The sequence below is a fragment of the Spea bombifrons genome, chromosome 2, assembly GCF_027358695.1.
Source record: "Spea bombifrons isolate aSpeBom1 chromosome 2, aSpeBom1.2.pri, whole genome shotgun sequence".
Classification (NCBI taxonomy): domain Eukaryota; kingdom Metazoa; phylum Chordata; class Amphibia; order Anura; family Pelobatidae; genus Spea; species Spea bombifrons.
Window position 1 is genome coordinate 103,376,256 of NC_071088.1, and position 14,874 is coordinate 103,391,129.

The 14,874-nt window shown below is 40.0% G+C and overlaps 1 protein-coding gene across 3 annotated transcripts in view; it reads left to right on the forward strand.

Moving 5' to 3' along the window:
* Window positions 1-6,795: 6,795 nt before the first annotated feature.
* PCDH9 (protocadherin 9) overlaps window positions 6,796-14,874 on the forward strand; it is an 807,764-nt gene continuing 799,685 nt past the window's right edge. For 2 of the 3 annotated variants that reach the window (XM_053455420.1, XM_053455422.1), the window contains exons 1-2: window positions 6,796-7,606; window positions 8,293-11,472. In XM_053455420.1, coding sequence (XP_053311395.1) covers window positions 8,437-11,472 — 3,036 coding nt within the window. In that variant the 5' untranslated portion in view covers window positions 6,796-7,606; window positions 8,293-8,436. Of the gene's footprint in view, window positions 7,607-7,710; window positions 7,918-8,292; window positions 11,473-14,874 lie in introns of those variants that run through there. The other variant, XM_053455421.1, reaches the window with a different exon arrangement.

Sequence of the window (14,874 nt, forward strand, 5' to 3'; positions counted from 1 at the left end):
ATGTGTTCAGAATAAAAATAAGTACCTGCATGCAGTTAGTATATCTATTGGCACGGTGTCTAAGCAGAAACATGTATGTTTTTAATTATACTTGTAAAACTTTGTCAAATGTGAAGTCTCCATTTCTGTATAATACCGTATTTGCTTGATTATAAGATGACCCCCCCCCCAAAATCTGAATATTACTTTAGGAAAAAAAAGAAAAAAAAAGAAAAAGCCTGAATATAAGACTACCCTATAGGAAACATTTTTTACTAGTAAATATTAATTCATGTAAACTAGTTTATCATATTTAATAAAAGCTATGATTGAGAAAAAATATATTTCCTTTTATTTGCCAACCTGCCCCCCAGTTATGCACATCTGCCCCCAGGCTTGCCATTCTGTCCCCAGAAATGCCTTATACCCTCCTATATGCCACTCTGCCCCATGATATGGCCTTTAACCCTCTATATGCCACCCTGCCTGCAGAAATACCTTATACCCCTATATGCCACTCTGGCATATGGGGGGGTTAAAAGGCATATCATAGGGCAGAGTGGCATATAGGGGGTTAAAAGGCATTTCTGGAGGCAGAGTGGCATATAGGTGGTTAAAAGGCATTTCTGGAGGCAGAGTGGCATAAATGGGGTTAAAAGGCATTTCATGGGGCACTCTGCCTCCAGAAAGGCCTTATGCCCCCCCATATAACACTTACCAGTGCTTCTGACTCCCTGGTGTCTAGTGGGGGCAGTGGGTGGAGGCTGGCGTTAGTTCCGGTGGTGCTTCTATGACGGAACACCGGAAGGTCATGTGACGCCGGTGCTCCGTCATAGAAGCCTCGGCAGAAGTCCCAGCAGTAGTGGGGGGTTGTCTGCGTCCATTGAGCGGACTTTCATCGACTGTCAGAGAAGATCTCTGAAAAGACTCGTCTTATAATCGAGCAAATATGGTATAAATATAAATATAATGCTCAGTTACCTTAGCGAATGAAGATCATGGGAGATGTAGTATAGGCTGGTTGTTCTGTTCTAGGTTTACTTACGGCAGATAAGAACCATAAGGCCCATCTAGTCTTCCCATGTTTTCCTACTTTAACTCCTTAAGGACCAGAGCTATTTTCATGTTTTTACAATGTCTCTGTTATCCCATAATATCCCTCAATTATTACTCAATTATAGTATCCGCACAAATTATATATTGTTTTATTTTCCAGCACAAGTAGGGCTTTGTCTTGAAACCATATTCATAATTGTAAAACATTATTCTGTATGAATAAAATAAAAAAAATCTTTTCACAGTTTTACATGTATATAAATTATAAACAGATAAAGACAATGGGGAAAAAATACCTAAAATATATTCTTTTGCGCAAATTTACAGAATGTTGGCAAATGAATCAAAAAGCTCAGAATTTTCATCCAAACTTTACGGGCCCTGTCACTCACTCTCTTATTCTTGTTCTCTCTCTCACACTAAATGTTTCCCTACCTTCTCTGCAACTACTTCTGCTTCTGCAGACCACTTCCGCATCTTCTCGTTCTTCATCTTCTATCTTTTCTCTTTCATCTTTTCTCTTCTATCTCCTATCTTTGTCCGCATACATGGGCTCAATGGTCATGGATCCCGGTGCACAACCCTTTAGAAATATGTCTAAATATAGATAACTTGGCGCAAACTCTCACCAAAACGGTTGTGCTTCCAGTGACGTCCTCTCGCCCGATCATCCAATCAGGTGGGAGGACGTCACCAAAAGTGACACCATTTTGGGGATGTTCACTTCAAAATTGAGGCATTACTGGAAGCACCCCCATCTTGGTAGAAGTTCGTGCCAGGTTATGCTCAAAGAGATGCAGACCAAGACAGGAGATAAAACATAAAAGAGAGAAGATGAAAGAGAGAAGATAAAAAATGAAGAACAAGAGGATATAGAAGCGGAAGTGGTTGGCGGAAGTGGTTGGCAGAGAAGGTACGGAACCATTTAGATAGCATAAGAGAAAGAGAGTGAAGGAGAATGAGAGTGTGAGTGAGTGAGTGAATGTGGGCTACCCGGCTACGAATTTCGTACCCCAAATAAAAATGCCCTCTGATTTTCATCCACACCGAATAGGCAAGGAACATAATTTGTTGCCTGAAAAGGAATGGCCCAAAAGTGAACCGAAAAAGTCTACTGCCTTGTCAGCCTGATCTCTCCATGATATAGGGGATGCCTCCTTGGTCCTCAAGGACCAGTTCTTCATTAAGTATCCCCTATGTCACCAGTCGTTAAGGGGTTAAAGATTCAGACCCTTACCAGTCCTTGGTCTGGTCTTAGATTAAGAATAACCGTATGCCTATCCCATGCATGTTTAAATTCCCTTATCACGTTAATCTCTTCCATTTCCGCTTGCAGGCAGTTTCATTTATCAACCACCCTCTTAGTAAAGTAAAACTTCCTTATGTTACATCTAGGCCTCTGACTCGCTGATAAATGTTGTTGGCAAACTGGGTTGTGTTGGTTCAGTATATAACCAGTCATTAAAGTAGCCGGGGCTCTGCAAGCAGCCATGCTGCCATGTATTATACCTGCACACAGACATGAACCCCGGAGAATAAAATTGAACTACACACACTTTACCTCCCTGATTGGGATTTTGATTTTAGCTTGAACTGAGAGGCTTTTCTACACATCAGGTCTGAATGACATTGGCTGAAGGTAATCCCATCTGTCTCTGTCTAGACAGTTCTCGGCACCAGTTTGCATTGCTCCCTTTCACTGCATTGTTGGAGTTTCTTGCTATATCCAGAAATTTGACAACAAAATCAATTACTGATCACGCCACTGTGTGTACATGAATATGATTGAACGATGCACATAGCCGCTATATATTTTAGATTTTGTTGTTTTTTACAAAACCCCAAAGGGGGATGTTTAAGCCTTTAAAATGTGAAGGTTTAATCAAGCATATGGGAGGCTTGATATCATCATCAGAAGCTGTAAAAAAAATGCATGGCAGATTAACCATATTATTGCTTTACCTGCGATTGCACATCGTACCTGGCAGATTTAATTATTTTTACATTATCATTTCATGTAAAGAACAATTAGGTTATTTGCAAGGCTTGGAACATATCCTATTCCATGGTGGCAAATTGGTTGAGACGTATTCTGCATAAAGATGTAACCGTCACATCTATCTTTATGAAGGACCTAAAACAGAATTGAAGAAAATAGCATTCATGTGGCATAAACCAAGAACAATTAGAACATTCTAAATGAACTATATAATTGTTTTTTAAAGAGCGAATATTTATTATCCGATGCTTTGCCAAATCAGCATTGATTTCCATTGTTTGTTTGCTTTTCTTAATGACTAGGCAATACCTAAAAGACAGTCCTAGCACAGTATGTCAATCCAGACATAAAAAGGGATCTGTAGCTTTAAGTACCCCTCCCCTTCTCACATACTCCCCCCTCCTCTCCTATTTCACAAGTGCTGTGACATTCAGTGATTAACTTTATTCTCAAGATGTCTAATTAACCCATTCGCTGGCAGAGATGATACAAATTACACTATGATGCTTAAGGAGGTTCTCTATGGGATTCAGGTTGAGGAGTTAACACTGGGGAACTCAGGTGTTCATATCAACAGATGTATTAGATACATCCATATGTCTGTTGTTTGGTACCCGCTGTAGATCAAATGGTTAAATGATGTCAAAGTCAATATTACAGGGAAAGAAAACGACAGTATGGAGGAGTAGAGTTAGAACATACTTACTAAAATTAACACTGGAGGGTAGATTGTAGGTCACCAGAGTATTAAGTATTATAGTTTCTGCATGGTACATGTTAAATGTGTGATTACATGTTAATTACTAAAACCCTTAAACTTTGTAGGGTTCATGACTCAATATATAACTTGGGCCCATATATCTAGCATTAAAGTTGTGGAACCCATTGGCAACATAATTTGCAATCAGAATACAGTCGATATTTTATTGATAATAATAATAATATAAAACAACAGTCATGGCAATGTAGTGCTTCTTTCTGGAACTCAAGGGGTTAATGTTTCTTCAACTTAATATAATGGTTTGGATTTTTTCCTACAATGCTAAAGATCTCAGTGGTCTATAATCTAAAAAGTATGCTTTCTACTTACACTACTCATATGTCTCATATAGGGATATGTGCATTTTCCTATAGTTGCAAATTATGCTAAATGCAATGAGCATGCAGCATGTCCCTATTCAACTGCAACTCGATGCTCACTTTGATGTGCTAATAAATTGGCCTCTGCTATTCAAAAGCAACACATTTGAACACATAGTCATCAGTTCATATTAACAAGTCTGAGATACAAATTAACACACTGAAAGATAGTGTGTTTTCACAACTAATAGTAAGCTCCAGTTTGCAACAAAAATGCAACACCATGGAGATTAAACTATAGTGTTCACCTAGCCAGCAAAATGAATTCCCCAAGTGTAGAAGACAAGACATCTGTTCTTTCTGGTAGTGAAGATGTTAATAAACGTTCATCTCTTGGCGTGTGCTAATATGATTTGTCATGAATTCAAGTGAGATGAGGCACAGTTACTAAAAGACAACTGGTTTGGGAAATAATAACATCAATTTGAAGAGAGTTCGCAAGAATGACATCACACGACCATTCATATCAAATCTGTCCCAAGAGAAGAGACTGTGTCTTCTACTGGTTTACAACTTGTTTGTGTAGTTTTTTTAAAAAAATACCCCCCCCCAAAAAAAAATAATAATAATAAAATATATATATATATATATATATATATATATATATATATATATATATATATATATATATATATATATATATATATATATATATTATACATTACAGCAGCAATTGGGGACATTTGGAGTAATGTGTCTACCTCTTTAAGCATGCAATACAATAGAGTCGATTGGACTCCTAGGTATCAGAATAGAATAAAACCTATATTAAACATTTCACTGCTAAACTGTATAATAGTGAAGAGGTGATAGAATGGAAGGCTGCTCTGCACAGACTCCGTGATTATACGTTCTCTATGTAGCTCCGTTTCTTCTGTTTAAATATAAAACAAAGCCGATTTGTTCTATGTTTAACTTTTGTGACATAAACCTGAACGGGGTGACACAATGAGGCGAGCATTATCTCACTCGGCATGTGATCATACAATAGGGGTTACTGTTCTGGGGAAACAAACTGCGGGTTAAGATTCTTTGTTGACTGCATACGGGAATGGCAGAGATCTTACCGGGGGGGGGGAGAGAGATAAGTTTAAGTAAAATGAAGAACATTCTCCTCGTTAGCTGCAAACATCTTAATTCACGGATGGCGTTTAAAAGGGAAACAGATGGAGTGTTAACTCGTTGGTGGCTTGTGAAATACACTTTCATTTCTAACGGTGCCACATTGCAAGAGAGAAGGATGGGGTGGCTTGCAAAGATGATGGGGTATATTCACTAAAGGGCAAGTTGGCAGGGGAGTTGTGTTGTAACTCCCTAACCTTACTATGCATTATGAGGGGCCAACCTTGGCTGGCCCTGTGCAATGGTTAGTTAAATCAAAGAGAGTTCTTCGGTCTCCTCGCCTTTTCAGTTATGCATTACACAGGGCCAGGGAAACCTGCCAGTGTTGGCCCTTCATAATGAATAGTGAAATGAGGGAGATGTAGTGAAAGCTCTCCTGCCAACTCTCTCTTAAGTGAATAGACCCCCCCTTTATAGCTGGCCCACCTTCGCTCTGGCAGTGCAGTCCGCAGGCTCTTGCGTTCAGCACCATGGACACGGCGTGCAGGCTTGCTGATCCCGGGCTGGACAGCTGATGTGCGGCTGGCTCTGGAGCTGCAAATCCATCGAGCTTCCCAGACGTTCTCTCTCCGGCTCCCCCAAGCACTGGATGGGAAGCTACAATTCTCAATGGGCGGCACAGTCAAGGAGAATCATTTTTTTGGCTCGGGGCACACTGGCCTTTTAATGGATTTCATTGCCCTTCGCTAGTGTTTACCCCTCCCCGATGGATTGATTACTGCCCCCGGGGTCTTGTTGCAAGGGTCGGATAAAGCAAGGAGAGGTGGGTGGGTAGAGGGAGGGGGGATTAGTAATTGGATTCTGTACATTGCCTGGTGCGTAGTTACAGGGATGTGGATTAAGTGGCCGGCTGGCGGATGGAATAAACACTTAAGGAGAGAATAAGGATCCGCTTGGATGTTTCGCGCGCCTCAGGATCGGTGTCTGTCGGCCGGGAGACACCTTCTTTCCCGATGCATGTCCCTTCGCCGCAAGACAGACCTCGCCGAGCCAGCAGCCCCCAAACCATTCTGCACTGGCCGCTTCTGGAGCCGCCTCTAACTCCAGCGTGATGTGAGCGACGGCGAGGCGGACCAATGACAATGCTCCTTCAGCCCGTCTTCCAGCTGCCTACTACCAGGCTGCCAATGACACGGCTCTGGGCGTGTCTACGCGCAGCTCACACCCTCCCTTTTGGGTTTATTGAGAGTTATATCAAGAAATCCAGTTCAGAGGGAGAGAGGGAGGGAGACGGAGTGCGCGTCCGCGAGAGGGATAGTATAAAGAGGAGAAGAAGACGAAGAAGGAACATCTTCTCATCTCTAAGCGATTCGTTTGGGGATTTCTAACCACAGTGCGAGCGCCTTCTCATTCAGCCGTGACATCTAGAAGTTGCAGACTTGTGTTTTTTTTAATATAAATATATTTCTTTTTTTTTTAATATATTATTATTATTTTTGTATATTTTTAACCTCGGTACCGGGACAGATTGGGATTGTACCGAATGCTTACTGGAAATATAACATCTGGATATGGTACCCTATACACATGTCAGTGGTGTGGAGCTCATCACAGCTTGAGGACCCTGCGGAGAGCATGATTTACCAAGAAACTGAGCAATGTGTGTTTCCTTGGAGTTGATCATCAGCATCCAGAAGCTGCACATTCAAAGGAAGCGTTTTGGTGTATGATTCACAAACTGCTACTTGCTTCTACTGCTGCCACTAACTATTGGATGCTTTCTTCTTTTTTTTTCTAGATGCATTGCATCTCTTCAGGCAGGGGTGGGGGGAGGAATAAATGGAAAGTGTGAAGTTGTGCATGGTTGCAACAACGTTTCATTTTGTCGTTTTTTTTCCAGAATCCTTTATTTAATTTTTTATTCTGTCATGCAAATCGTTAAATCGCTGTCTGAGAGCCTACTTGTAAGGCAGTGCCTGCTCCTCTTACCTGCCTGTATCACCCTTCTGGAACTAATCACAGCCATCAGCCTCTCTGTACAGCCTAATGCAGATGAGATTAGTGGTTAGAAACTGGCCAGTACCAGCAAAGTATCTTCCTGGAGTGCTTGCCACCTATATGATCTGCTTGCCACCTATATGATCTGCAGTTAGCTGGCCATCTCAGCAGAAATCACCCTACTTGTACCTGCATTATTGACCTACAGTATTTATTATTAGCTGCTGGGGGCTAATCTTTTAAGAGTAGACTGCACCTTGTCTTCTGACCACAGAAAAGGAAAATTAAATACATCTTATCATTTTTGGTTATTCACACAAGAGAGGGGGCTTTCCTTTTACTGGCATCTGGACTGGAAACCCACTGGCTTTTGTAAGTTGTTGAGACCTTTGATCAGTAGTAAGTGGAAGGCTTTTACATTGGACTTGCCAGGATCAATGTTTTAATGCAGGCATGATCGTATAGCCCAGGTATTGTATTATTAGCCCTGAATGATTGTAATGTGCTCAGTGGTTACTGCAGTAGCCCTTGTTACATTCTATCCTGAGCTCACCATATTATAGCAACATAGTGTGAAAGACACAAGGAAAAGAGGGGATCTGATAAGGAAAATGACTCCAGAGTAGAGGCAATGAAGCACAAATTGTATTTGGCAGCTGACAGTGCAGTTACAAGGAAGACTGGTAAGGACTTAGGATTTTTTATTGGCAACAGTTATACAGGGAGATGCATGATGTGAATTACACATTGAGCAGTGGGATGATTAGAGGAAGAGGGGAGAGAGAAGGGGGGGAAATACGTGTTAGAATTGCATATTTGCTTAATGAAGGAAAGTAGTTGATTGTGTGTCTTATGCACGTAAAGCGGTTGATGCCAACATTGATGAATAAGTAGCAGTTATTTGCAGATCTAGATCACCACCATAGAGAGAGAGAGAAAGAGATAGAGGGGGCACTCTGACCTAACTACTACTGTAATGTTTTGCATGTGCATGTATATAAGGAGCAGTATTTTACTGAATGAAACAAATCTGTTTGTTTGTGTGATTGTGTTGACAGCTGCTGGCTCCAATTAGACATGACAAGTAAGGCATCTTGCAGTCCATGCACGCCTCCTCTTGCAGATCAGCAGCATTCTTCAGTGACAACCTTTAAATCCTAACAAAAAAAAAAAATCCAAGAAAACAAAGCAAGCACATTATCATGGACCTAAGGGATTTTTACCTGTTGGCTGCTCTTATTGCCTGCTTAAGGCTGGATTCTGCAATCGCCCAAGAACTCATTTATACTATAAGAGAAGAACTGCCTGAAAATGTACCAATAGGGAATATACCAAAGGATCTGAATATTTCTCATATCAATGCCGCCACTGGAACCAGTACTGGACTCGTTTATAGACTGGTCTCTAAAGCTGGGGACTCTCCTTTGGTTAAGGTGTCCAGCACTACCGGGGAAATCTTTACAACCTCCACCAGGATAGATCGAGAAAAGCTCTGTGCTGGATCATCTTATGCAGAAGAAAATGAATGTTTCTTTGAACTTGAAGTAGTCATTCTTCCGAATGACTTTTTTAGACTTATCAAGATAAAAATAATCGTCAAGGATACCAATGATAACGCACCTATGTTCCCGTCAACCGTGATCAATATCTCTATTCCAGAAAACACGCTTATTAACAGCCGTTTCCCCATCCCATCAGCAGTGGACCCCGACACCGGCTTCAATGGAGTTCAACACTATGAACTTCTCAATGGCCAGAGCGTATTTGGACTGGATATTGTTGAAACACCAGAAGGGGAGAAGTGGCCACAACTCATTGTCCAGCAGAATCTGGACAGGGAACAAAAGGATACTTACGTGATGAAGATCAAAGTGGAGGATGGTGGGTCGCCTCAAAAATCCAGCACGGCCATTCTGCAAGTTACAGTAAGTGATGTGAATGATAACAAACCGGTCTTTAAAGAAAGTCAGGTGGAAGTCCATATTCCAGAAAATGCCCCCGCTGGGACATCAGTGGTCCAGTTACACGCAACAGATGCAGACGTTGGCAGCAATGCTGAAATTAAGTACATCTATGGTGCCCAAGTGACATCTGCCACCAAAAGGCTTTTTGCATTAAATAACACCACCGGGTTAATCACTGTTCAGAGGCTGTTAGACAGGGAAGAGACTGCCGTTCATAAGTTAACAGTCCTGGCTACAGATGGAAGCTCCACTCCAGCAAGGGCAACCGTTACAATTAACGTGACCGATGTTAATGACAACCCTCCAAATATTGATCTCAGGTACATCATCAGCCCCATCAATGGCACAGTGTACTTATCAGAGAAAGATCCCATTAACACAAAGATTGCCCTCATCACAGTTTCCGATAAAGACACCGATGTCAACAGCAAGGTCATCTGCTTCATTGAGAGAGAAGTACCCTTTCACTTGAAAGCTGTTTATGACAACCAGTACTTGCTGGAGACTTCTTCCTTGTTGGACTATGAGGGAACCAAAGAATTCAGTTTTAAAATAGTTGCAGCTGATACTGGGAAACCCAGCCTTAACCAGACAGCTTTAGTGAGAGTGGAACTGGAGGATGAAAATGACAACCCTCCAATTTTTACTCAGCCTGTAATTGAGCTATCTGTGTCAGAAAACAACCGCAGAGGTCTATACTTAACTACAATCAGTGCCACCGACGAGGACAGTGGAAAGAATGCTGACATTGTGTATCAACTTGGCCCAAACGCCTCTTTTTTTGACCTGGATCGTAAGACTGGGGTTCTGACAGCTTCAAGAGTGTTCGACAGAGAAGAACAAGAGCGCTTCATCTTCACTGTCACCGCTAGAGACAATGGGTCACCACCGCTCCAGAGCCAAGCAGCTGTCATAGTCACTGTCCTGGACGAGAATGACAACAGCCCTAAGTTTACCCACAATCATTTTCAGTTCTTTGTCTCTGAGAACTTGCCAAAGTACAGCACCGTGGGAGTTATCACAGCCACAGACTCGGATGCAGGAGAAAACAAAGCTGTGACCCTTTCTATACTGAATGACAATGAGAACTTTGTTCTGGATCCATATTCGGGTCTGATCAAGTCTAATGTATCTTTTGACCGAGAGCAACAGAGTTCCTATACTTTTGATGTCAAAGCAGTGGATGGAGGACAAACTCCACGTTCTTCTACAGCTAAAGTAACCATAAATATCATGGATGCCAATGATAACAGCCCAGTAGTTATCTACCCACCATCCAACACATCTTTTAAACTGGTGCCTCTTTCAGCGATTCCAGGATCAGTAGTTGCCGAGGTGTTTGCTGTGGATATTGACACCGGGATGAATGCTGAACTAAAATACACTATTGTTAGTGGGAATGTCAAGGGATTGTTTAGGATAGACCCAGTAACAGGTAACATAACACTTGAAGAGAAACCATCTACAGCAGATGTTGGCCTCCACCGTTTAGTGGTCAACATAAGTGACTTAGGATACCCAAAGCCGCTTCATACTCTAGTTCTTGTCTTCTTGTACGTGAATGAAACTGCTGGCAATGCCTCTTACATTTACGATTTGATAAGAAGGACTATGGAAACACCTCTCGATAGAAACATTGGGGACAGCAGCCAACCTTACCAAAATGAGGACTACCTAACTATCATGATTGCCATAGTGGCAGGTGCTATGGTGGTCATAGTGGTCATTTTTGTGACAGTCCTAGTCCGATGTCGGCATGCATCAAGATTCAAGGCTGCCCAGAGGAGCAAACAAGGAGCAGAGTGGATGTCGCCCAACCAGGAAAACAAGCAGAATAAGAAAAAGAAGAGGAAGAAAAGAAAGTCACCCAAGAGTTCTCTCCTGAACTTTGTGACCATTGAGGAGTCTAAACCAGAAGATACAGTTCATGAACCTATCAACGGGACAATAAGCCTTCCAGCTGAGCTGGAGGAGCAAGGGATCGGACGTTTTGACTGGGGTACAGCTCCCCCTACCACCTTCAAACCCAACAGCCCCGACCTAGCTAAGCATTACAAATCTGGCTCTCCGCAGTCTGCTTTTCATCTTAAAGCAGACACTCCAGTATCAGTAAAAAAGCACCACGTGATTCAGGAACTCCCTTTGGACAACACCTTTGTTGGGGGCTGTGATACCCTCTCCAAACGCTCTTCCACTAGTTCAGATCACTTCAGTGCCTCAGAGTGCAGTTCCCAGGGAGGCTTCAAGGCAAAAGGTCCATTACACACCAGACAGGTAAACGAGCACTTTTACTGGTCTATAAGTACTGCATACAAGTGCCCAATCAACCAGTATTAAAGTGCCAGTATGTCTTCATTCGGTCATCTTTGGCTTGCTTACATTACAGTATGTAGAGAGAGAGAAAAAAAAATCAACCCCTTTCCCTTTTTCCCCCCTATTAACTTTTATAAAGGTTTTGATGTCCTCAGAAGTATGGGGTATCTATGCATATACCTGTGTGTGCATATATACCAATATATTTTGTCAATTGTAATATACCATATTACTGCATGTCAAATCACAGATCCAAATCTCTTAGGTGCAATAAAACAGAAACATGAATTTTCAATATCACTAACATTGTTCACAGTGTTCCAGTTACGTTCCACCTAGCAGTCCACATAATGACTGGTTTAACCTTTTGAATGCCAAACTACTATGCAAAACTTTTTGGCATGCAAGAGGTTATTGTTTTCTTGTAGGCATGAAGGTAACATATCAAGTCACCAGAAAAAGGGGTTAACTTTTTTTTTACTCTTGCTGAAAAATATGTTGATGTATTTCACATTTTTAATAATAATTATTGTGATTATAAAAAATGCATGACTGGGTGCAATCCACATCTGAAAAAATATATATATTATCTATTTAAGTTTAGCTAGAACACATTTACAAATGAAGTTGAAAGCATGTTAGTAAAAACATGCTTGTAGCTGAACAGATGTTTAATGTGTATTTTTAAAGTTCTGTGCCTTTGCTAGGCTCCCTAGCTGCACAATGGGTTGTGATGATGTGCAAAAAGTTTATTTTTTTGTCTTGAAAATGATATTGAACACCCTCCCTCCCAAAAAAAGAGAGAGAAAAAAAAGACATCCACTAACAGCTATGTTTTATTATAAATGTTTGGTATCTCATCTATTATTGTATTTCTAATTGAAATAAGATCTAAAGTTTATTAATTTATGTGTCTATTTTAATTTCACATGGCAAAATGTAGAGACATGCAGTGCTGAATGTAAAAAAAATGTACAGGGTCATAGATATGAATTGCCCCCAGGTTTAAATATGTAAAAAAAAAAAAAAAGTTTTTTTGGTTTTTTTTTTTACAAATATTTTATCAAATAAATTGTGCAGAAAATCGACATTTAGAGTATGTGCTGTGTTTTGCTTGTACTTATACAGGACATGTCTACTTTGAGGGGAATGGATTTATTCAAATAATTATAGAAAAGAAATTCAGAAAAAAAAGTCAGCCCATTGTAAATATTTCTTCATCTTAGTAAAGCAAAAGCAATCTGTCAAAGCTCATTTTAGCTGTGAAATTTGCCATCTAAAGAGGGATTAGCTGGTAGAGAAACTCATATTTTAACAAAATCCAGCATTAGCTTTCAGTCCAGTAATTCCCTACTAATAAAGATTTAAATGCAGAGCTGTCTAATTTATTTCATTGAGATTTGTCTGTTGCCTCCAGATTAGAGAGTGAAAATGTCCTGTAGATGGCGCTAAGGCTCTATGTGGTTTCTGCTGGCTCAATGCCAAGCCTGCAGTATATTAGAGGTGGGGGAGGAATAGATCAGGTTGGCACTACAGCCAAAGAGACCTTTTATTTAATGACAGTTGCACTAGAGCGACCAGTCCTTGAGTTCCTAATGCAGTTCCAAAATGGCTATGTTTCTACATATTACTGCACCAGCTTCCTATACTTCCTTTGATATCTCCAATAATTAATGGCACTTCTGGCGTTAGGCCTTTTAGGGTTGTGGGTATGTGTAGAGGCTACCTGGGTATGCAGCACAGCTGGTGGAAGTCTCCACCTGCTTTTGCATATATATTTTAAACCATATTGCAAATTTACTGGTAATTAAACTGGAGTACTCTGGATAACAGTCCCGATGATCCTATTTTTCTAGAAGGGAATTCTGCTAAGAAAAGGGACACATAGGCATATTTAAGAGTGATAATAATGCAGGTTTCCTTTCCTCAATTTGGTATACATTTGTTTTATGGGCAGGTGCACATGCCTTGAATGTTGGATTATAATGGACTAATATTGGTGTCTCCCACTAGGTAGACTAAAACTAGGCATGGACTCCCTTAAGCTATAGGACACTATATGGAAGGGCATTTATTAATAATTTGGATATTGGCGGCTATTTCGGCAATACACTTATAATGAATCTAGTTTTTCAGTACAATATTATCCACATTAGACATGTTTTATTGACAACGTTTTTGTTGTAGCCTCCAGCTTTAGAATAAGCTTGTTTATTGCGGTTTCCTAACTCAGTTAACAGCAATTTGGGAATTAATTTTCTTGTCTGGAGAATTAACTTGGGTATATACCACAGATGTTAAAGAAATGAAAACAGTGACCCATTTACTCGCCCAAATTTATAAATTCCTTTAATCAAAGCATTCGCTTAAGAAACAACATGTGTGGGGTCCCTCAAATATGATACGCTGCGTATTCTGGTGCTGTAGGTGCTAATCCCTGGAGAATATACTAGGTCTGGTATATTCAGTTTGTTATCTTTAATGTAGGTCTTCGGTCTCAGGGATAGTATATAACTTTATGAATCTGCAATTTGTTTTGGCTACACATGTTGCTATGAATATTTAATGTATTTTTGAAAGTAAAAAGAAGAAAACCTCTACATTTCAGACTGCAACAGTAAATAGAAAAAATAATGCAATATGCAAATACCCACTTTTCTTGGGGAAAAAAATAAAACCAGTAAGGATCAGTATCTAAGATAGATCGCTATCTCGTTCCTTTGTCTGAATGCCTATTTTTCTGTTTGCCCTGTCCCAAATCACTAAACAAGATTGGAAGGACAAAGCAGACTATGGCAAATGATATGGATTCATTTAAAAACTTCCACATTTTGTAAATCTGATAACTGACTTTAAAGTCTTCCATTGGCTTAAGAATTCTTATTTAATCAAGATACTAATGAACCTTAATGATGCTCTTTAAGCATTATATATATATATATATATATATATATATATATATGTGTGTATATATATATATATATATATATATATATATATGTATATATATGTGTGTATATATATATATATATATATATATATACACACACACACATATATACATATATATATACACACACACAAAGTCCACAAGGCTTGCACTTAGCTTATATAGTTATTATATTTATATAAGTCGATAAAGGGCCTGAGATTTTTATGTTACGTTTTTACATAATTTTCCCACATAAATACATGTATATATTTTCATAAATATTTTAATTTCTGTATCACTGTATTGTTAAATGTACCGAGACGGTAGACCTATATTCTTCATTTTCTTATCAATTATAAATGATCAATGTACACGGTGCTGCAGTGCTTTCTGGTATCATTGTACAATGCCTTTTTATGTTATGCAGTGGG